The 24040-nt window shown below is 43.9% G+C and overlaps 1 protein-coding gene across 4 annotated transcripts in view; it reads right to left on the bottom strand.

Moving 5' to 3' along the window:
- caska (calcium/calmodulin-dependent serine protein kinase a) overlaps positions 1 to 17764 on the bottom strand; it is a 291466-nt gene extending 273702 nt beyond the window's left edge. For all 4 annotated transcript variants that reach the window (XM_066686055.1, XM_066686057.1, XM_066686056.1 and 1 more), the window contains exon 1: positions 17075 to 17764. In XM_066686055.1, coding sequence (XP_066542152.1) covers positions 17075 to 17133 — 59 coding nt within the window. In that variant the 5' untranslated portion in view covers positions 17134 to 17764. The remainder of the gene's footprint in view (positions 1 to 17074) is intronic.
- Positions 17765 to 24040: the final 6276 nt, after the last annotated feature.

Below are 24040 nucleotides of genomic sequence, written 5' to 3'. Positions count from 1 at the left end.
CACTCCAGAAGCTCGAGGCTCCCATTGTTTGTGAGAAATGAGCTATTCCTTCCTCCTCCTGCCTCCAGGAAAACTGGGGATGAAATATAAAAGGCAGTCATCCGAATGTGGGGCAGCGGGCCTTTTAGCATGCTAACACTGACATATGATGCTGTACCTCTAAGAGAAGTGGAGTGCGTCATACACTCAAACCAAACAGCACAAGACACGGTAGAATGTAAGAGGAACCTGCATCTGTCACCGTCACATGACACAACATATGATACACATATGATTGGCTTATGTGAAGGAACGATTTGCTCACACAAGGACAGCATAATAAAGACGAATGAGGAGAGAGAGAATAAGAGAGAGAGAGAGAGAGAGAGAGAGGATGGGTGACACAAGTAGCCTCAGGGTCAGAGAGAAGGCCGGGCTGATGGGAGAGGGACAGAACTAATGGGGGCTGACATGCCAAAGGCTCGATGGACTCAGTGGTGGCTAAACAGACATGTGCATATAAAGTATAATAAAGTTTTTTAATTTTAATTTCTATAGGTTCTTTTCTATAAGTCAGTAGAGCATAAGAATAATCAAAAACACAATTATTATCTTAATGCAATATTTATACAATAAAAACAAAACCACAAACAAAATACATACCATAAAATCAATATTATTCTATTAAATTAACTAAATTATCTATCAATTACCCATATACACTGAGCATTGAGAAGTTCTACATTAGATAATGTAGTCTTATAGTTGTTCTGCGCTTAGCTTGCCTCTTTATTCACTTTAGTCATCCTCTAGTCCTTCATCAACGGTTACAGGATGCTGCCCATAGGATTCTCAGTCCAGCAGTGACAGAGAGAGCTGCAAAACACAGACCAATAGTGCACACCGACACATGTTGACGATAAGAACCCGTTTCTGGGAGAGCAAATTTCAGCAACGGGTGCTAAAAGAACAGAAAAGTTCGAAAATAAGCTAAATGTCATGTATAGCCCGGTCTAGTGTGTTCCTGCTGTCTGTCTCATTTGTCTCCGCCTTTGCTCCTCCCTCTTGTGCCTCCTTTGTGTTCCTGCCCCCTCGTTATCTGTCCCAGGTGTTTCTTGTTTGTGTAGTCTTTTTATAGTCCATGTCAGTGTTTCCTGGTTGTGGGACATTGTGATTGCATGTATGTTTTTTGGTCTATGTCTGTGCTTAAGATTCTAAGATGCAAAGTGTTCTGTTAAGTTTTTGTGTTCTGCTGTTTAGCCATCTTGTTTAGCCTTTTAATGTTTATCTTATGGTTTAGTGTCTTGCTGCTTTAGATCTGCTCTTGTTAAGTTTTTAGCCCAATGTTTAGTGTTTAGCTCTTGTGTTTAGCCTTTGTGTATACTGTCCTAGCCTTTGTGTTTAGCCTTGTTGTTTACAGTTTAGCCTCTGTTTTGTGTTCATCGTCTCTGTTTAGTGCTTAGCCTGTTATGTTTTGTTCTTGTTTTGTTTCTCTATTTTTAGCCTTGTTTAGTATTAGTCCCTTTGTTTTATTTAGTGAGTTTAGTAGTCTTTGTCTAGTTCCCTTGTCTCTCTATTTAGTTCCCTTTTTGTATTAATTAAGTCTCCTGCGATTACCTCCTCCCTGTTCATTGCTCCTTGACCTCCCTTACATACCATCTCGTGACACTAAATAAGACAGTGTACACTGTTAAGCAGCAAAGCTGGCACTAACGGGCACTTGTGGCTTAGCACATCACAGCAGATTTTTCAGTGAATTGAGCCTCAAAACACACATATTTAGAGGACAAAGCCATACACCAGTGAGTTTCTGAGAATTTTGTCTGTTTACAGCTTAATTCCTTTCTCTTTTAACCCAAACTCACCACTAAACTTACAACTAGTGTGGGCTACCAGGCTTGTGCGTTTCTCCACCTGTTTTCACATTTTAAAGACACAAAACCGAAATTTGACACACGTCATAAATAACTCCCTCAATTTAAGATAGTGTCCACGTTTTAAAATACTGTGGTATACGGTATTATCGTTATTCTGCCCAACCCTAATACATGTATATAGGTTTTCTTTCTTATAAAATAATATGGAATCATACAGCTCACAGGGCTTTTAACAGCAGTATAATCATCATCAGGAAACAGGCAAAGGTCAAAATGAAGAAGAAAATTTTCCTCATACTGTTTCCCCTTTAGGGTGGCACAAAGGCGCAGTAGGTAGTGTCGCAGTCACACAGCTCCAGGGACCTGGAGGTTGTGGGTTTGAGCCCTGCTCCGGGTGACTGACTGTGAGGACTGTGGTTTGTTCTCCCTGTGTCTGCGTGGGTTTCCTCCGGGTGCTCTGGTTTCCTCCCACGGTCCAAAAACACACGTCGGTAGGTAGACTGGCAACTCAAAAGCATCCATAGGTGTGAGTGTGTGAGGGAATGTGTGAGTGTTTTTCGCCCTGTCCTGTGAAGGCCTGGAGCCCCCTCCATGGTGTGTTCCCGCCTTGTGCCCAGTGATTCTGGGTAGACTTCATTAATGAATGAATTGTTTCCCCTTAATATGGCTTGTTTGAAGGTTAAAGTGCTTCTACTCAGTGTTTCTGACACTGGATCCAATAAACTCCACTCATGAAACACTCTCACTTGAAATGCTCCACATTCCAACCACTGAAAAACTGTCAGAAAAGTCTTTTATATCTCTTCTTAGGGCTGGATAATATGGTCAAAATAGATATCAGAATATATATCTAAATTTCAGTCCATATTATTCAATTCCAGTGTCAATATAAACAACATAAAAGCCACAGAAAACTGCTCAGAACAAACAAGAAACACATCATCACCCTCAAACACAATGTAATGAATGTCAGCCATTTATTACATTATATATATTGAAAATGTGTTTAAAAATAATATCACTGTTATTGAAACATTTTATATTGCCACATATATTGATATTGAATTTCAAAATATATTATTGATATTCTTGAATTCAGAGGACAATGCTGTAAAAAGGGAAATACATTCTGCAACAGTATGTGGCGCACAGCAACAAAAATACCAAAATATTATGTAGCGTTACTTTAATAGACAGTTTATCCTCTTTTTGCTGCAGTAACAGCTACTACTCTTAATGGCTTACATTAATAAGACATGATACTGACACTGGATCACTCGTCCTAAAGGCAGGGGATGGTCCTTTATAACGTATAGAAGGTTTATACCCTTCAGCTGCTTTATGTGTGAGCTAGAGAACCACCCAGCTTGAAAAAAAATATATAGAGGAAACCAAAATATGAAGCCGTAGAAGTCTGTAATAATAAGAATTTAAAAATAGGCCTACACACACAAATTAAGTCTGCTCTGCTGTTTTACAAGGAACCATCAGAGAAGTCCCCATAATAATAACATTCATCAGAATCTCAGTCATTGCCTGTAGCAGCCTTATAGTGAGTAAGTAGTGCTCCCTAAAAGTCACATTTCATTCCCTTTTTCTGATAGAAATCTGAAGTATTTAAAACCAACTAAATCCAAATAATAATAATGAAATTAAATGTGCCTCATAAAATCAACCCTTGCAATACAACAGGGTATTTTCATCTCTCCAAACTAAAGGTAGTGACGATGTTCCCTTGAGGGGACCACCCCATCGACATGAACCATAAAACCCCAGTGACCGTTTTTGGGAGAGTGTGAAGCTCTGTGGTGCAGAGCCAGTAAGTCTGCAGCTGTGTGTCTGAGAGACCCTGGCCTTCTCTCAGACTCAGGGCTCTAAACCAGTGGCTAAGCACCAGCACTCTGAGGGACAGGCTGAGGCATGGCCCCGTAAGTAAGAACACAACATGCACACAGTCTGGGACACTACAGGTTACAGAGAGACCACCCTAGAGTGGTGAGTGTTGCAGAGACAGGATTAAGACCCGAGCGAGGAATTAGGGAAATGAGGATTAGGGTTCCCAAGTTAGAAACTTTAAATCACGAAGCATTAATATAACACATGAGACAGAACCAAAATAGCAGTTATGGTGGCCACTGGTGAAGCAAGCAGGCTACTGGTCATTGGCTGTGGAAGTCTTTGGAGAATGTACAAAACCGAAAAAGACAATTTATTCTCCCATATCTGAGATGAGTCAATAGTTTTGGCTCATTCTGAATTCTAAAGCACTAGTTTTATTGGCCACTGTGCTTGCACACAGAGGAATTTGTTCTCCACATTTAACCCAATCCGTGCAGTGAAACACACATTAGCAGTGGGTAGTCCTAGCCAAGGCAACATGGGAGCAGTTGGGGGTTAGGTGCCTTGCTCAAGGGCAAATCAGTCATGACCTGCCTGTTTGTACCCACACTGATTAATGTGTGGGGAACACACTGGAATCCCTAAACATTTTTTAACTCAACTCCACGGTGTCCTATAGCAATGTCCCACTGACAGTGGCCCCTTTCTTGCTGGTGAGTAATGTGCAGCACCCACCTGCAGTGTATGCAGAGGGAAGTAGACCATGAGATCCGGCAGCCACAGCTGTTCTCCACACTCCCCATCTCCACTACACTGCAGCATTCAGCAGCCATGGTGCCGGCCAGGTACTAGGTGGGGAGAGGTCACCCACGACACATTTCCTCTGCTCTGCAGAGGCATTAGCTTTCACACTGCGGTTTGGGAGGAGAAAGGGAAAATAATAGCACCACCGGTGCACATCCATCTCTTCAAGAGACACAGGGGGAGGGAAAAATGGGCGTTTTGCAGGCTTTTGTCATGGGGCATGTCTTAAAACTCCTCTCACGTTGAGAAGGCTATCAAACAGTCTACTGCAATCTTTAATGAGGCAGCAGGGCTGGTGACCTGAAAAGTACTGTCAGCGCACCGGCACTCAGTACAGCAGTGTCCATTAAGCAGAGATGGCCGCACAGACAACTGGAATAGCCTCTTCTATGAGAGAGGGAAAAGAAAAAGAGCTCATCAGTGCTTTAAAACTAAAGGAACTGGAGCAAAACTGCAGAAAGTTACAAAGTCACCATGGATGCAATGGGCATAAAGAACTTCATCAGCCACTTAAACACAGGGACATGTGCATGCGAAAAAGTCTGAATGCACTCGGCCAAATCAGGTTGATTAGCTGAGTAAAAATAACTCAAAACATCCTCTGCAAATAATAAATGTCAATGTATTTATCTGAGTTGAAAGCAACAGTAGGTAGAATTTTCATCCTAACATTACAGCTTCAAAATCACTGTGATGAGTCACTGACCTTTAACAGAGACAACTGAGCCTCTGTCATTGCTAACCCTTAGCTCAGCACTGCAGAAACTGTACTATTTCACTTATGGAGGAGGGTAGGAAATTACCCTGTTTCCCTCCCTCCCTCCACCCCCCTTCCCCTTGAGTTCAGGACAGTGTTTTAAAAATGTATTACACTCTGCATCTGTAGGGGAGTGTGGTGTGTAATTGGATGGATATTTCAAAATGGTGGCATGTAGGGCTGGGCGGTATAACAATAAAACCGTATAAAAATGTGGACCGTATTTCAAAACGAGCGCAGTATTTAGAATGTGTATGTGTGGTGTGTCAAATTTCTGTTCTGTGTCTTACAAAGGCATAAGGTTAGTTTATGTGCATTTAAGAGAGCCACAGCTCGACTTTGAGCTCACTGGTATGAGGATTTATCCTCTAAATGTGTGTGATTTGAGCCTTAGTTCACTGGAAATCTGCTTTGGTGTGCCACAAGTGCCTCTGACCTGGCCAGCTATGCCTCTAAACTGTGTAGAACCATCTTATTTCACCAGTCACTGAAATTTGATCTCTCAGAAACTGTCTTTCTAATCATCAACAGGTATTGTGGTGTGCACTGTCAGGCTGTGCTGAGCTGAACTGCACAGTACCGAAAACCCTCACTCGCACGCAGCCATACAGTATTCCCCCCACCCCTGTGGTAATATTTTAAGATGGTATGACAGTATGAAAAATGTAGTTATCGCCCAACCCTAGAGGTATATATATATATATATATATATATATATATATATATATATATATATATATATATATATATATATATATACACACACACACACACACACACACACACACACAGAGATATATAGAAAGCAGCTGTTGTTTTGCCTGATTAATGTCTATATGCATTTAAATTGTCATTCAACTTTCCACATATTTCAACATTACCATTTACCTGACTCCTACATCCTGTCTTTAGTGATACACTAAATCTAAATTTTATAAAGAAAGTTATTTTATTACTGGACATATATTAAATAATGTATTTATATACACATACCGCATCGTGCTCTGGGACTATCGTTACTCACCAGCTGAGCTACAAAGGTGTTTTTACCCAGGCAGATGAAACGAATAAATATTTAATCCTCCCAATGTGAGGACACTGTGCTGCCGCTGATGTGTGTAATTGTGTGTGAAAGTCCCATTTCTACTAAAGCTCATCTCCAAACCACAGCAGAAATGTGTTGAGGCCATAACCACGACCAAATAAAAATGTTTGTGACAGCAAAAACAGAGCCAGACCTTTTGGACACTTAAGCAGTCATTGAAACATTTGACAGACTTCTGACCACACACTGCAAAAGGTGCTTATCCAGTCCTGCATAGGCCTTGTTAGTCAAAGTACACAAGGCCAATGACCTGTGAAGCAGACCTCGGTCATCAGCCTTGAAATGTTGCATTACAGCAAATTATAGATTCTTCTAATTAGATTTCAGCATGGTGGAAACTGACTGAAATTATGATTATCATTGTCAGTGAGCATATGAAACACATTTGCTTTTATAAAGCATATTTGCAGCATTAAAAATCCACCTCCTCACAGGCCAATCTGGCCTTTTAAATTCTCCAATGAGAACACCGTTGACTATTTCAATAACACAAAATCAAATAAAGAGCTACATCAACAGTAAAATGCAACGGGCTGCACAGTGAATCATGCCTAATTATTAAACCTCTGGTAATGACAGCGGCAGTTATAGATACAGCGCCAGTGCACTTACTCATTAACATCACGAAACTGCAACCCAGACTGGCCATATTAAAAATTAAATTGGCAGTTTGCAGCTGCTCATTTAAAGCAGAAATCAGTCTGCTGTGTTTGTGCACCACTATTCAAAATGTATTTGAAATATATCACATTGGATATGCCTCAGAACACCGTCACACCTTCCCAGAACCTCTAGTGTTTTCTGTCTTTTCAAATCTATTAACGGTTCTGTTCGAGAGAGTGTTATTCACATTGTCCAGGATTATCGTCCATATGTAAAAGGACTTCCTGCGCTTTAAATCAGACATCTTGAGGATATTGTGTAAAATGTACTTAAATCTCTCCTTTTATGTTTATGAAGACCATGGGATTCCAGCTAACAAAATAGAGTTTAAAAATATTATTATCGTCATGTAATGTGCCTTGTTTGTTCTTGGAAGTTTTTATCAATATCTGAACTATATTGTATCGACTAAAATTAAGAAATATATTGCGATATAAATTTTGGCCACATTGTCCAGCCCTAGATTTAACCAATACATTATGGGAAAATTCTAGTTAACAATCTACTGAGAGGACTTTTTAGCCATTTTTATTTGTTCCCCTGCAGAGTGGTGTTGATAAGACTACATAGAGCTGGATGATATTGCCAAAATGTTTATCACAATATATTTCTTAGTTTCGGTCGATACCAATATTGAAACGAACAACAAAAATCCACTGAAGAACTGCCAAAACAAACACGAAACCTGACAGTTTGACCTGACTGTCAAACATAAACCTCTTGGCTTTGTCAATATTATTATTTTTAATCTAACTGTATAATGTGAGTGCCTTTGAACCGATGACACGGATACACTGTCAGATTCTGTGTACAGATGATGTAAATGTACCCTCTGGTACAGCAGTGGTCTTAATGGGGTCATATTCTAAAAAAGAAAATAAATTTTGCAGTGCATGTGCATGTTAATTTGAGCTATCAATTTTTGTGGGCTGCCTAACTCTGAAAACATGGGATTAAATAGGTCATTCAGATTTTGTGCTGCACCTGACGTTGAGTTCTAACGCCTGTTCTTTCAAATAATAGAGCAAGCACTCAGGTGTGAGGAGAGGGAAACAGAAGCGCTGACTTTTAGCCATTTTCACTTGCTTTTTCTTTCTTCTCTGTTCTTTTCTTCACCATATTTAATCAGTACTCTTACTCCCTGTTTGTTTATCTCAGTTTAAACCTTGTTTTCGCATCCAACAATGTGACTGGAGAAGGGCAGAGGAATAGAGAAATTCAGCTTTAAAGGTAGTTACCTTTGACTTTCACTAAGACAATCCTCAAACCACACCACATCGACAGGGCTCTTTAACCCTTTGCTGATTACTGTATGACTACGGCAGGTTTTTTTTTTTAGGAACGTCTTCATAATGAGAACAACAACCGTGTCACCGCTGCACAGGCTGTTAGCGAAGGAGCTCAGAGCAACACAAAGCTGTAAGGAGCCTAAGTCATGCTTGTCACTCCCTGGTGCTCGCTCCAGACCGGCCCTTCCAGAATGTCATTCGACTGGTGTCCCCAGAGGTGAATTCCTCTGGTCCTGAAATCAAAGTCTACTGACACACACTCCTAGTGACCTCATTATCTCATTATCTCTACTCACACAGTCGCACTGAAGACACATAGAAACTCACCTCTGAAGAAAATAGACCTGAATGGTTTGAGGGGGGAAAAAATAATAATAAAATATATATATATAATTTTTTCCCCCACGGTTGCGATGCACAGATCGAAGACGCTGTCTTTTGTGGCTGAATTTCCCCATGTCACACTTGTAGGCTGTAATTTAAAAATCGTAGCTCTTGCGAACTGAAAATTGTGAATTTATCGATAGGAAATCGATTATTTTCCAACCCTCGTGGACGGCGAGAACTGCAACGTGGGGCTGATTTTCTTCATTAGATTCATTTCTCAGAGATGGACAAGTGATAAATGAAAGTCAGACGTCAGCAAGGGCTGGTGCTGAGCTTTCTTAAGGGGCCGGCAATCTAATGAAAACGTTAGTGCAAAGCCACAGGCATGCCTGCAGGCAGCCGTCTCAGCATTATGTACGGTCATTTCTCACTGGAGACAGAGAGAGAGAAAGAGAAAGAGAAAGAGAAAGAGAGAGAGAACTACAGTGCATCCAGACGTCATCTGGCCTGTGTGCTCCACCTAAGTGGCAATGAAAATGCAGTACCTCACCTCGCTTGACATATTAAAGGGCACATGCGTTGTACAATCACCGCTACATCTGCTACAGCTAATCTTGTTGAATATAGATTTTAAAAGGCTTAATCCTGTTTGGCTTGGTTTAATTATCAGCTTGGAAATTGATTGGAATAAAACAGCCGGGTGGCAAACTGTGGCCTGAGCCTCCAGCCTGTTCTGCTTTGCTGACACTTCCATGCATCAGCAAAAACGCCATTACACTGCTACATCCTCCTGGCGTCAGTCTCGGACTATTAGCGCATTAGTGCTCCCAACAACACTGATGCTTCGGCGATTGCAATGTACCTCTCGGTCTGATAATGGGAGATTTCTCAATTCGCTGAAGGCTGAGTTATATGTAGAGCTGGACGATATGGCCAAAATATATACCGAAGTGTTTTTCTTAATTATAGTCAGAACAATAAAAAAGCCACAGAAAATCTGCAAAAAACTGAAAGCAACATGACATCACCATCAAGCTAAAACCTATTGACTTTGTCAATATTAATATTTTGATAACTTCAATCAGTGACAGATGCTGTATATAATGTGCTGAAATATTGAAAATGTGTATAAAATATATATCATTTTTATTGAAACATTTTATATTGCAATTTATATTGATACTGAATTATCGTCCAGCTCTAGATACATGGCAAAAGTATCATATTACAATCAATACATTGTGTATCCCTCTCACTCCTTACCCTTCTCTCCCTTTATCTCTCTCTCCCTCCTCACTCTTTTCTCTCTCTACACCCTCACCCCTCTCTCTCTACCCCCTCTCACTCCTCACCCTCTTTTTCTCTCTCCTCACTCTTTTCTCTCTCCCTTTACCCCCTCATTCCTTCCCCTTTTCTCTCTCTCTACCCCACTCTCATTCCTCACCCTTCTGTCTCTCTACCCCTCTCACACCTCTCTCTCTCTACCCGTCTCGCTCCTCACCCTTCTCTCTCTCTACCCCTCTCACACCTCACCCTTCTCTCTCTCTCCTCAGCCTTCTCTCTCTCTACCCCTCTCAAACCTCACGCTTCTCTCTCTCTACCCCTCTCACACCTCACCCTTCTCTCTCTCTCTCTCTCTCTACCCTTCTCGCTCCTCACCCTTCTCTCTCTCTACCCCCTCTCACACCTCACCCTTCTCTCTCTACCCCCTCTCACACCTCACCCCTCACTCTCTACCCCACTCTCGCTCCTCACCCTTCTCTCTCTCTACCCCCTCTCACACCTCACCCTTCTCTCTCGCTCTCTCTCTACCCCCTCTCGCTCCTCACTTTTGTCTCTCTCTCTCTCTCTACCAACTCTCACTACTCACCCTTCTCTCTCTCTACTCCACTCTCGTTCCTCACCCTTCTCACTATACCCCACTCTCGCTCCTCACCCTTCTCTCTTTACCCCACTCTCACTCCTCACCCTTCTCTCTCTCTACTCCATCCTTGCTCCTCACTTTTCTCTCTCTCTACTCTATCCTTGCTCCTCACACTTCTTTCTCTCTCTTTCTACCCCCTCTCACTCCTCACCATTATCTCTCTACTCCACTCTCGCTTCTCACCCTTCTCTCTCTCTACTCCACTCTCGCTCCTCACCCTTCTTTCTCTCTCTTTCTACCCCCTCTCGCTCCTCACCATTCTCTCTCTCTACTCCACTCTCGCTTCTCACCCTTCTCTCTCTCTCTACTCCACTCTCGCTCCTCACCCTTCTCTCTCTCTCTCTCTCTCTCTCTCTCAGTTCAGTTCATGCTTTATTCGCATGAATGTAATACAATACACTGTTGCTAAAGCATATTACAGAAAATACATAAACATATAGATACAGATACAGTTACGACAACAGGAAATGATATTTACAAGATTACTGATAATCAAATAAGAAAAGGAAAATAAGAGTATGGAGACAATATAGATGTTTAATAATCTGTAATAATCATTAATAATCAGTAGTAAGTCAGTAATATTCAGTAATAATTAGTTACACTGTTGACTGACCACACTGGTTGTCCCTCAGGTTGTGGCAGTCTGTCACGTATTTGGCTGCGTGTGTGATCAGCTCCTCCTTCTCTCCCAGTACATACTGGAGCTTCTCTGTATGAGTGAAAAGCAGGAACTCAGGACAGACTCGCCTCGCTCTCTGGTAGAACTCGCTTCTGACAGACTCATACTTGGGGCATTGGGTTAGGAAGTGCAGCTCTGTCTCCGCCACCGAGAGCTCACAGTGAGAGCACAATCTCTCTCTCTTTATCTCGCTCCTTAAACTCCTCTCTCTCTACTCCACTCTCGCTCCTCACCCTTCTCTCTCTCTACTCCACTCTCGCTCCTCACCCTTCTCTCTCTCTACTCCACTCTCGATCCTCACCCTTCTCTCTCTCTACTCCACTCTCGCTCCTCACCCTTCACTCTCTCTCTACTCCACTCTCGCTTCTCACCCTTCTCTCTCTCTACTCCACTCTCGATCCTCACCCTTCTCTCTCTCTACTCCACTCTCGATCCTCACCCTTCTCTCTCTCTACTCCACTCTCGATCCTCACCCTTCTCTCTCTCTACTCCACTCTCGATCCTCACCCTTCTCTCTCTCTCTACTCCACTCTCGCTTCTCACCCTTCTCTCTCTCTACTCCACTCTCACTCCTCACCCTTCTCTCTCTGTACTCCACTCTCGATCCTCACCCTTCTCTCTCTCTCTCTCTCCCCCTCCCGCACCTCACCCTTCTCTCTCTACTCCACTCTCACTTCTCATCCTTCTCTCTCTCTACTCCACTCTCGATCCTCACCCTTCTCTCTCTCTACTCCACTCTCGATCCTCACCCTTCTCTCTCTCTACTCCACTCTCGCTCCTCACCCTTCACTCTCTCTCTACTCCACTCTCGCTTCTCACCCTTCTCTCTCTCTACTCCACTCTCGATCCTCACCCTTCTCTCTCTCTACTCCACTCTCGCTCCTCACCCTTCACTCTCTCTCTACTCCACTCTCGATCCTCACCCTTCTCTCTCTCTCTACTCCACTCTCGATCCTCACCCTTCTCTCTCTCTCTACTCCACTCTCGATCCTCACCCTTCTCTCTCTCTACTCCACTCTCGCTCCTCACCCTTCACTCTCTCTCTACTCCACTCTCGATCCTCACCCTTCTCTCTCTCTACTCCACTCTCGCTCCTCACCCTTCTCTCTCTGTACTCCACTCTCGATCCTCACCCTTCTCTCTCTCTCTACTCCACTCTCGCTTCTCACCCTTCTCTCTCTCTACTCCACTCTCGATCCTCACCCTTCTCTCTCTCTCTACTCCACTCTCGCTTCTCACCCTTCTCTCTCTCTACTCCACTCTCGATCCTCACCCTTCTCTCTCTCTCTACTCCACTCTCGCTTCTCACCCTTCTCTCTCTCTACTCCACTCTCACTCCTCACCCTTCTCTCTCTGTACTCCACTCTCGATCCTCACCCTTCTCTCTCTCTCTCTCTCTCCCCCTCCCGCACCTCACCCTTCTCTCTCTACTCCACTCTCACTTCTCATCCTTCTCTCTCTCTACTCCACTCTCGATCCTCACCCTTCTCTCTCTCTACTCCACTCTCGCTCCTCACCCTTCTCTCTCTCTACTCCACTCTCACTCCTCACCCTTCTCTCTCTGTACTCCACTCTCGATCCTCACCCTTCTCTCTCTCTACTCCACTCTCGATCCTCACCCTTCTCTCTCTCTACTCCACTCTCGCTCCTCACCCTTCTCTCTCTGTACTCCACTCTCGATCCTCACCCTTCTCTCTCTCTCTACTCCACTCTCGCTTCTCACCCTTCTCTCTCTCTACTCCACTCTCGCTTCTCACCCTTCTCTCTCTCTACTCCACTCTCGCTCCTCACCCTTCTCTCTCTCTACTCCACTCTCGATCCTCACCCTTCTCTCTCTCTCTACTCCACTCTCGCTTCTCACCCTTCTCTCTCTCTACTCCACTCTCGATCCTCACCCTTCTCTCTCTCTACTCCACTCTCGATCCTCACCCTTCTCTCTCTCTACTCCACTCTCGGTTCTCACCCTTCTCTCTCTCCACTCCACTCTCGCTCCTCACCCTTCTCTCTCTCTCCCCCTCCCGCACCTCACCCTTCTCTCTCTACTCCACTCTCGCTTCTCACCCTTCTCTCTCTCTACTCCACTCTCGCTCCTCACCCTTCTCTCTCTCTCTCTCTCCCCCTCCCGCACCTCACCCTTCTCTCTACTCCACTCTCACTTCTCACCCTTCTCTCTCTCTACTCCACTCTCGCTCCTCACCCTTCTCTCTCTCTCTCTCCCCCTCCCGCACCTCACCCTTCTCTCTCTACTCCACTCTCACTCCTCACCCTTCTCTCTCTCTCTCTCCCCCTCCCGCACCTCACCCTTCTCTCTCTACTCCACTCTCGCTTCTCACCCTTCTCTCTCTCTCTCTACTCCACTCTCGCTTCTCACCCTTCTCTCTCTCTCTACCCCCTCTCGTTCCTCACCCTTCTCTCTCTTTACCCCACTCTCGCTCTTTACCCTTTTCTCTCTCTACTCCACTCCAGGTTCTCACCCTTCTCTCTCTCTCTACTTCACACTCGCTCCACACCCTTCCCCTCTCTACCACACTCTCGCTCCTCACCCCTCTCTCTCTTTACTTCACTCGCTCTTCACCCTTCTCTCTCTCTCTACTCCACTCTCGCTTCTCACCCTTCTCTCTCTCTCTACCCCCTCTCGCTCTTCACCATTCTCTCTCTCTACCCCGTCTCATTCCTCACTCTTCTCTCTGTACTCCACTCTCGCTCCTCACCCTTCTCTCTCTCTCTCTCCCTCCCGCACCTCACCCTTCTCTCTCTACTCCACTCTCGCTCCTCACCCTTCTCTCTCTCTCCCTCCTGCACCTCACCCTTCTCTCTCTCTACTCCACTCTCGCTCCTCACCCTTCTCTCTCTCTACTCCTCTCTCGCTTCTCACCCTTCTCTCTCTACTTCACTCTCGCTTCTCACTCTTCTCTCTCTACCCCACTCTCGCTCCTCACACTTCTCTCTCTACCCCACTCTCGCTCCTCACACTTCTCTCTTTCTCTCCCCCTCCCGCTCCTCACCCTTCTCTCTCTCTACTCCACTCTCGCTCTTCACCCTTCTCTCTCTCTACTCCACTCTCGCTTCTCACCCTTCTCTCTCTCTACTCCACTCTCGCTTCTCACCCTTCTCTCTCTCTACTCCACTCTCGCTTCTCACCCTTCTCTCTCTCTACTTCACTCTCGCTTCTCACCCTTCTCTCTCTCTAACCCCTCTCACTCCTCACCCTTCACTTTATCTCTCTACTTCACTCTTGCTTCTCACCCTTCTCTCTCTCTCTACCCCCTAACTCCTCACCCTTCTCTCTCTACTCCACTCACGCTTCTCACCCTTCTCTCTCTCTACTCCACTCTCGCTTCTCACCCTTCTCTCTCTCTCTACTCCACTCTCGCTCCTCACCCTTCTCTCTCTCTCTCTCCCCCTCCCGCTCCTCACCCTTCTCTCTCTCTACCTGCTCTCACACCTCACCCTTCTCTCTCTCTCTCGCTCCTCAACCTTCTCTCTGTCTACTCCACTCTCGCTCCTCACCCTTCTCTCTCTCTCTACTCCACTCTCGCTCCTCACCCTTCTCTCTCTCTCTACTCCACTCTCACTCTTCACGCTTCTCTCTCTACTCCACTCTCGCTTCTCACCCTTCTCTCTCTCTACTCCACTCTCACTCCTCACCCTTTTCTCTCTCTATACCCCCTCTCACTCCTCACCCTTCTCTCTCTCCCCTCTCGCTCCTCACCCTTCTCTCTCTCCCCTCTCGCTCCTCACCCTTCTCTCTCTACCCCTCTCGCTCCTCACCGTTGTCTCTCTCTACCCGCTCTCACACCTCACCCTTCTCTCTCTCTCTCGCTCCTCACCCTTCTCTATCTCTCTAGACCCCACTCTCGGTCCTCACCTTTCTCTCTGTCTTTACCCCTGTCTCGCTCACCCTTCTCTCTCTCTCTACTCCTCTCTCGTTCCTCACACTTCTCTCTCTCTATACCCCTGTCTCACTCACCCTTCTCTCTCTCTCTACTCCTCTCGTTCCTCACACTTCTCTCTCTCTATACCTCACTCTCGCTCCTCACCCTTCTCTCTCTTTACCCCCTCTTGCTCCTCACCCTTCTCTCTCACTCCACATGCTTTTCTCTCTCTCTCTCTCTCTCTCTCTCTCTCTCCCTCTTGCCCCTCACCCTCTCCCCCTCTCCCTCCCTTCACCCTCTTGTCCCCTGTCTCTCTCTGCCTACCTTTCTCCATCCCTCTTCCTCACTCACTCACTCTCCTCACTTCTCTCTAGCTCTCTCACACTTCTCTTTCTACCTCGCTATGACTCATTTTATGATTTGGCCAAAAGATTTCAAACATACCTGTCACACACACCAACGAACACACACACAAAACCTTCAGGACAGTTCAGGCACAACAGGCTGTGTGCAACAATAAAATCAACCCTACACCTCACCCTGATCACGCTGGCCTTTGTCATTAATGATATATACTTGTGTCAACATAATGAGGACAATTGGTAACGAAATATGGCAAAACAGCACCGTGAGATCACATTGGCTGCGTGCCCTGCGCTTTATTCACCATCTGCTCTGATTATAGAAACCCGCATATACACTCCTTTAGACTCATTCAGAGGTGGCACTGTGCAATGGCTTTAGAGATCTCCTGCTCCCAATGCTCACATGAGGGCCTAGGGTGGGACATTCTCCTAGAGAACAGCTTACTCAACAAGACACAGGGACATGCAATTGTCTGTCTATCTGCTGGAGTGTATTTGAGACACAGAGCGAGAGTGTTAGAGCGAGTGGGAAACAGCAGACACAGCTCGTCACAGGCAGCAGAGAAAATGCTCTGTGATATACTCTTACATCAATCAAAGTGTGGGTCCCAGTGGTTTGCAAACATCTGGTGTACGGTCCTGAACTCCACACAAAGAATGAGACAACATCCAGATACAAAGCTTTGTTCCAGTGTGAGAATTCAACTTTCTGGGCCTGCTCATACATGTGTGGGCCCATCCTTAATGTCCCAAAATCTCCAGAGTCGCCAAACTGGTATCACAGTCTTTCACAGCATGGAGCAGGAGAGAGGAGCAGCGTCTTGGAGAGGTTTCTCTGACCTCCGCGTCCTAGGTTAATGGAACAGACAAAAAGAAGAGCTTCTGGGAGCTGAATGAGCACTGGTCACCTCTGACCAGGACCACCACAAACAGACAAGAATACAGCAACACACACCGGATACACAGCAGTCGCCTTTCTCATGCAAAGACATAGGATCAATGTAGACTCATTCATTCTTTTTTTAATAGTCTTTACATCAGGGCCAGGGGTCACATCCAGCCAATAAAATCCTATTTAAGACAATAATTGTTAAAATATATATATTTTATTTATTTATTTTGTTTTGGGTTTTTTTCAGAACGTTTCGTTTCTTTCCAGCCGCCACAAATAGAGGACCACCTGACTACAGTGGCCCCAGGTAGAGAGTAGTTGGAGACCCCTGCCCGCTTCTCCACATGAAGCACCATCTTTGCCTGAAGGCAACACAGGTTAATCAACATCTTCAGTGAAAGCAACAAGCTCTTGACCTTGCCACCTGAAGCTGAAAAATTAAGGACCCTTCTCCAGAAACCCTGACCAGACTGACAAGTCTCTCTCTCACCCCTACTTCCAGATAAAAAAAGACCAATAACAGACCAAAGCGAACGACTGGTAACTCGCTGTGCCTCACACGCTGATGTACAGGTTTATTTCCAGCTCGCTGAGCTCCAGGTGAGGCACAGCAGTGCTCGCATATCATCAACAACAACAAGAAGAACCCCAAGAGACACAAACCCAGCGCACAACTGTTCAAAACTCCGCACTTACTTTCCAATCACCTCGCACAGCTCGTAAACGTCTTCAAACAGCACGTCGTCGTCGGCCATGGTCCAACAACCGACACCGGGGGCTAAATTCCCTCCCGAAAGATGTGTCCACGGCGGTAAACAGCAGAGGATTAGGGGCTAGTTTTTTTGGGGGGTGGGGGGCTGAGAGTGAGGCAGAAATCCCCAGCAGTCGCTCTGAGAGCTCTCCACCAATTCCCAACAAGCGGAAAATTCGGGCTCCAGACCCCCCTCAATACACACGGCTCCGCGAGAGAGGGGGCGGAAAGGAGGGAGGAAGGGAGGGGGGAGGCAGATAAGTGAGGGTTCAGCCCCTCTTCACTCTCTTCTGCCCCACCTTAGCCTTGTTTCCCGGCCCCTAATCCACCGCTTTCAGCACCAGAAATTTGCGAGCTTTCCACCGGCGCAAACAACTCGTAGCCTTCGCGTCCACCGCGCGCTCCCGTTAACCGTTGAAAAAAAAAGTGCGCGGGAGTCGCGTGACGCTCCAAACTGCAATAAACTCCCTCCGTGGCTGACTCCGCGCGGCGATCCGGCGGAGAAACGCAATGATCAACGCGCGCACTTCGTCGTTTTCAGGCACTCTGCCTTCTTTACACATGGGACTTGCGAGCTCAGCTCGGCTCGGTTCGGCTCGGCTCGATTCGACTCGACTCGACTCCCTCCTTCCCTTCCTCACTTCACTGTTGCTCTAATTTCTCTCTCCCGCTTCCAGAAAACTACAGAGTGTGTCCCAATTCACGCACTAGGGCTCTAACTAGCGCGATCGGTTAAACAACACAGAACTATATAATGCGTAATTGCTTAAATGCTATATTAATGTTATTTGTAGTAGTATAAGTAATAGTATGATAACCGGTTTAACAGTAACGGCGAGGATATAAAAGTAGTGACCAATAAAAAAAGGCTCAATCTGTCAGTTGGTAAGGATTAAATGAGCCTAGGAATATTTTTTTATATGCAGTGAAGTACCTCTACAAAGAAAGATCAAACCTCCCAGGCAATAATCTTTACAGTGCTTCTTTGTGGTTAAACAAGCCAGACAGTGCATTTGGACTTATTGCAAGCAAATACTTTTGAGAGTAGCTTCACTAAACCAAGCCTAGCACAAGTGTATTGGCCTATTATGAGGGGAAAAAAGAAGCGGTTTGGAGAAACACTACATCTTATCACTAGAAATGGTGTATCAAAGTAACAATAAACGCAAACAAGCAGATTCTAGTGATCCATGTCTTCAAAATGTTCATAAAAAGCACAGAAAAAATCTTTAATCAATTAAACACGTCAAACAAATATTTACGTTTGTTTGTTCCTTCTTTTTGTTGTGCTGTGTCCTTAAAATTCGGCCAGAGTTTAAATTCTCGAGCTCGCAAAATGTTCTATTTAGACTGACACATTATGTAGGGCACTTGTGCGCGTATTAGAACGCGCCCCGACTCCGCCCCCTCCAGGTTATGAAACTGGATTTTAGAACGCCATGCTGGCTCTGGTCGGGACAGGCGGGCTTTAGGAAAGTAAACACACACACGCGCACACACACGGTGAGACACTTGAACTAAGCGTAAGCCTACAGAGTACACTAATTACATTAACCCCTCACACCGACGTCACTATGTGTAACATTAAAAATGTGTTTTTCCCCTCAGTAATTCCTGCTTTCAAGTTCAAGGTTTTCTCCACGTTTATTACTTTATTTAATCGCACAGCCATGAAGCAAAAACAGCCAAGCAATATTTTCAGAGTGTAAACGTACATAAAAGTGAATTAAACGGAATGCTAGCGCTTCATACTCCTGTTTTCTAATTAATTAATTAGTATTTTTTATTTGCACTCACTTAGCCTAAATAATAAGCAACAATATTATTTCTGAAGCAGGAATTTTCAGTGACAACTTCCCTACTCAACAAGTCGAGTGTGTTGACCTGTGTTATCACGGACAATTAACACACACTTGGCTCATTAACGCTGATGGGAAGGATGAAGAGGAGCAGAGGAGGCTGTAATCCTCCCCCATTAAAGATGTCGATAAACTCTACATGCTTTTGGAGAAATGCCTGACGGGGTCCAGATAGATATTTGTGTTAACATGTGAAAATGGGTCACTGGCTGCTTTGCCGAATTGACTGTGAAATTGCAATATGTCTGCTTCACCCGATCCGCCATTATCCTCGAAAAATAGCTGGGTAACCTGCAGCATGCAGACAATTCATACTGCAAGACTTTCTCCAGTCACATTCACAGCTACCTGATTGTGTAATTAGATCTTTAATTATTCAGTGCTGTAGTTTCACTTGAGATTAGACACCTCTTTCATTTTCTCTCGGATGTTTAGAGTAGAAGGAAAAAAGTGGCAATGCTCTTTCTTCAGCCTGTGAATAAACAGGATCTGCTGCTTCATTAATAAAACTAATTCCATTCTTGGACTATTGACCGATGTGTCTGTATTGCAAATGAATGACCAAATTATTTATAACCATCAAAGTGGTGAATTTTTCATTTTCCTGATCAAATTTCTTTTTAATTTTTTTTGGTACAGATTACATAAAGGGGACATATTGTACCCGGTTTCCACAAATTAACACAGTTTACTGGGGCCTTAATGAAACATTGGTGACATGTTTTGTTTTTATCAAAATACCAAAAGGACCAAACATCATACCCCCTCAGAAAGACAGGTTTCCTTTACATTTTTGCAGCTTTTGTACAGCTTTTTCACTTCCCTGCTCTTTTTTTCTTGATTTTCTCATGTTTCTGGTCATGTTTGTTTTACACAGTTTAATCCCACCATTGTCCATATTAATGTGTGTCCAACGGTGTGATAGAAGACATTCAAATAAGGGGGTTGGGGAGGGGGCAGTGTTAAAGTTCTAAAGAGCCTGTATTTGACAAAGGAAGTATCACTTAATCAGAACAGCTCATTTTATCTCAGATTTATATCAGATTCATAAAAAGCTGACTGTTTGTTCTTGTCTCACAGTTTGTGGGTTGGTAGGTTCCACACAATAGATGAACACAATAATGAACAGATGCACTAGAAAAGTTCATTTTTCAAAATATATGCCCTTTAATAAAGACAGGACTGAGCTGACAATGGAAAACCATCCACGAAAAGACAGCTGGCCACTGGAGAAAACATTTGAAACACAATGCTATTGGCCATTGTCTGCACTTTTTTTTTCCATATATTATGGCCTTTTCAAAACATTGATTTCACTGGCTCATGACAGGTCGGCTGCTTTTGAGCTAATTAGACTTTCATGTGGGACTGGTACAGAAAGATCCAAGCAAGTACATTCTCTCTGTTGTGGAATTTACTCTGTCAGAGCTTATGTGCTGCCCTTTTTTTTTTTTTGGAACAGTAATCAAATGGAGAAGACGAGGTATGATTCAGCACAAACTCTCTAGAGAACGTCTACAATTTAGTATGATAATTCTCTTACATATTCCTATGTATTTCTGTACACATATTCATCTAAAGTGTATTCTTCAATTAACTGTATCAAAAGGGATTTTAACACTTTCCCACCATTTTTTATCATACAGTAACAGTCTGTACTCTTCTGGGAAGGTTTTACACTAACACCACTCCAACTCACCCTAAGAGCATTGGAAATTCAACAGGTTTTTTGTATTGGATGAGAAATGGTTGTGATCCTGTCTTTAGTTCAATTGCAGCATTTTTTATTTTTTTATATTTATGTAGCAGCATGTGAGAACATAGTGGACAAATTTCATCGTCATGACGGCTCCAGAGCATACTCGGAATCACTAGGCGCAAGATGAGAACACACCCTGGAGCCGTGGGAGGAAACCGGAGCACCCGGAAGAAACCCACGCGGACACGGCCAGAACACATCAACTCTTCACAGACAGTCATCCGGAGAAAACCCGCGCAGGCAGAGAGAGAACACACCACACTCCTCACAGACAGTCACCAGGAGGAAAGCCATGCAGACACAGAGAGAACACACAACACTCCTCACAGGCAGTCACCCGGAGGAAACCCACGCGGACACACCAAACTCCTCACAGAACAGTCACTTGGAGTTGGGCTTGAACCCCCCCCCCCTCCCCCTCCACACATGCACATATACATATGTGAAATAATAATGTAATTAATTTTTCTTAATTTGTGCAATAACTCAGAGGTGCAATAATTTACTATATATATATATATAAATGGCACTTTATTGTATATTAAAATGTGTACATATAGCAAATTTCTCTTATTTGATTTAAATTACTTTTCGAGTGTTTATTCTTTTACATAAATGATTGCAACTGTAACAACTGCAGTTTTCCTCTGGTATCAATAAAGTATTTCTGAATCTTAATCTGAATCTTCCTGCCTGTGTTTTCTGTTTCTCTTGGCTGGGACCATAGATAGGAGAAACCTGCTGCCATTTCCTGTGGTTGATGTCCTGCTCTCACTGTTGTTGGCTGTGGCTGATGTTGACTGAGGGAGTTGGTCATGTTTTGCTGCTGCTTTGCGGATAGCGGTAAGCTAACACCAGCACTAGCTGCTGCTGATTCAGCCTGTGGGACAGTTTTCTGGAGCTGGTCCTGGTGACGGCCAAGGGAGCACATCCTGTATATCAACTGACTGTGTCCTGCAGACTCTGTGTCTGTGTCAATCCAATTGTCCCTTTATAGCTACCAGCGTGGTCAAACCACTACTATTTACAGTTACATTGTAAATGTATATGTATACATAGCGCTTGGTGCTTTAAATTATCATCTCTGTGTGATTAAGGATGCCTTTCATAATCAAACCAATGAATAAATGTAAAATCTTTGGCGACACAAAGTTGCTCCAGATCCATAGGAGTGAAGTTAAGACTGGTGTTGCGAGGTAAGTCATTGGTTGGTGAAGATGGATGACCTATGTGATGGGTGGTTTGTGGGGCTGAGGAGGCCACGGCTGTCGTCAAGAGACAGAAACAATGGATCGAGTGTCTGATACCCCTCAGTCAGAAAGCAAGCATGACTGAGCCCGTTTGCCTTTGATATAAAGCCAGACAGCGCCTGCAGACACACGACTGTGGCATCATGCATAAACCCAGCCTCCTCCTCACTGCTCTAGAGAGGGACAAACATGGTGACAGATATTATATGTGAAACAGTAAAGGGAACGTGAGCAAGCTAAAAAATATCTCACTCCAAAAGTACCATGGATCTCAGAAATAGCCCCCTTGCAGGAGAAGGAAAAAATAATATGAATATTTAATGTATGTTAAGAGAAGATGTCATCAGGTGTTGTGCAGTTTCCTGAGACGTTTCAACCCTCAACCACTGTGTCTTTCAGCAGGTGTGTCAGCAGTGATGACTACCTATCTTCTCCCAGTTTCCAGCTCAACTCCTCCGGTTTATTCCAGAGCCAAAAGGAGGCTCTTTCCATTGCTTCTTCCAACCTGTGAGCAGCTGTCTTTCTCTCCTTTCTTGTTATTCCCAGAGCAGTGAAGGTTCTCAAGGGTGTTCGAACCACTTGGGAAAAGTGCAGCAGCTGTCTCCCTATAGGTCCACCCTCGTTTCCCAAGATGTAGACACCTGCAGGAGGCTTTCATTAATTTATTCTTTATTTATTCCTTTGATTAACTGACAAAAATAATGAGATGAAACTAGTAAGATTGACGACACTATTAAAGCCTTAAAGCCACTATCCATTAATTTTCCTGTTATTTATAACTATTATCTGTATGTACAATGATGCAGTGGTTCAGAGATTAAAACACATACATGTGTGCTTTCAGAGATGTTAAAAAGGACCTTTTTGAACAGTTTTTTTCTGCTGGATTTTTTTGGACTCAACTAAATTTGTCTTGTGTGATGTTAGGTTTGGCAAATAAGAGTTAGTAATACATTTCCATCACTCACCTTGGTAACAGCCCTTCCTGCCAGCACATTCAGTCTCTAAAGCCCTATTGAGAGAGAATGAATTTATCAGGGGACGGGTTGTAATAAAACATTTTACACGTCTCCTCAGTAATGAAACTCATGCATCCAGACTGCATTAAAATGACTACGGGATGAGTTTGTTTTTCTAAATGGCCTGCAGCGCAAACCACCCCCCTCCCACCAAAGTTCTTTACCACCAGTCTCAGTCTGTTCTGTGTGAGGGACACAGGTTCTCAGTACTATTTCACAGGGGTACATTATTTGTGTGCATACTATGCATATCATTGACTAGTTTCACTGCTGGTCACCTCTTGGCTTTCACCCGATGGAGGGGTGTCAGAATCCAGGATCACGTTCTGTCTAGTGGTTTCACTCTGCGACTGATGCCTCATTGTTTACCTGGTCATGGTGATGCCACTGTCCTTTTCAGAGTTTTGAACCGGCAGCAAATAGGGATTTTTTGGAAAAGAATATTATCAAACTAAATTGCTATGTAAATGTTTTATTAAGTATCACACTGTTCTGTGGTATAAGTAACTAGGGCTGGACAATATTTCAATATCAATATATATCACAATATAAAATGTTTCAATAACAACAATATGATTTTTAAACACTTCTTAATATTTCAATATACATTATTTACAACATCTGTCACTGACTGACATTCCTAACAGGGCACTGTTGTCAGAATTTTTCAGCTGACTTTATAGGGTTCATATCGATATCAGAGTCAAATCGTATTGACCAAAATTAGGAAATATATCAAAATATATTGCCAGTCAAAAGTTTGGACACATCTTCTTATTAGTCAATGGTGGAGTAGGGCAATTCACTGTATAGGACTGTGTACCAGCCCCTACCTCTGCACAAGCCAAGTTATGGTCTTAGATACATTAAGAAAGCGAGCTTTTTTTGCAAATTAATCAATATATAAATACAATAAATAAATACAAAAAATGAATCAATAAATCAATACAAAATGTGACTACTTTGAAAAATCAAAAACATAAAATATATTCTGGTTTGTTTAATATATATTTTTGTTTGTTTG

The sequence above is a fragment of the Hoplias malabaricus genome, chromosome 12 (genome assembly GCF_029633855.1).
Source record: "Hoplias malabaricus isolate fHopMal1 chromosome 12, fHopMal1.hap1, whole genome shotgun sequence".
NCBI lineage: Eukaryota > Metazoa > Chordata > Actinopteri > Characiformes > Erythrinidae > Hoplias > Hoplias malabaricus.
This window is presented reverse-complemented; position numbering and strand designations above follow the sequence as displayed.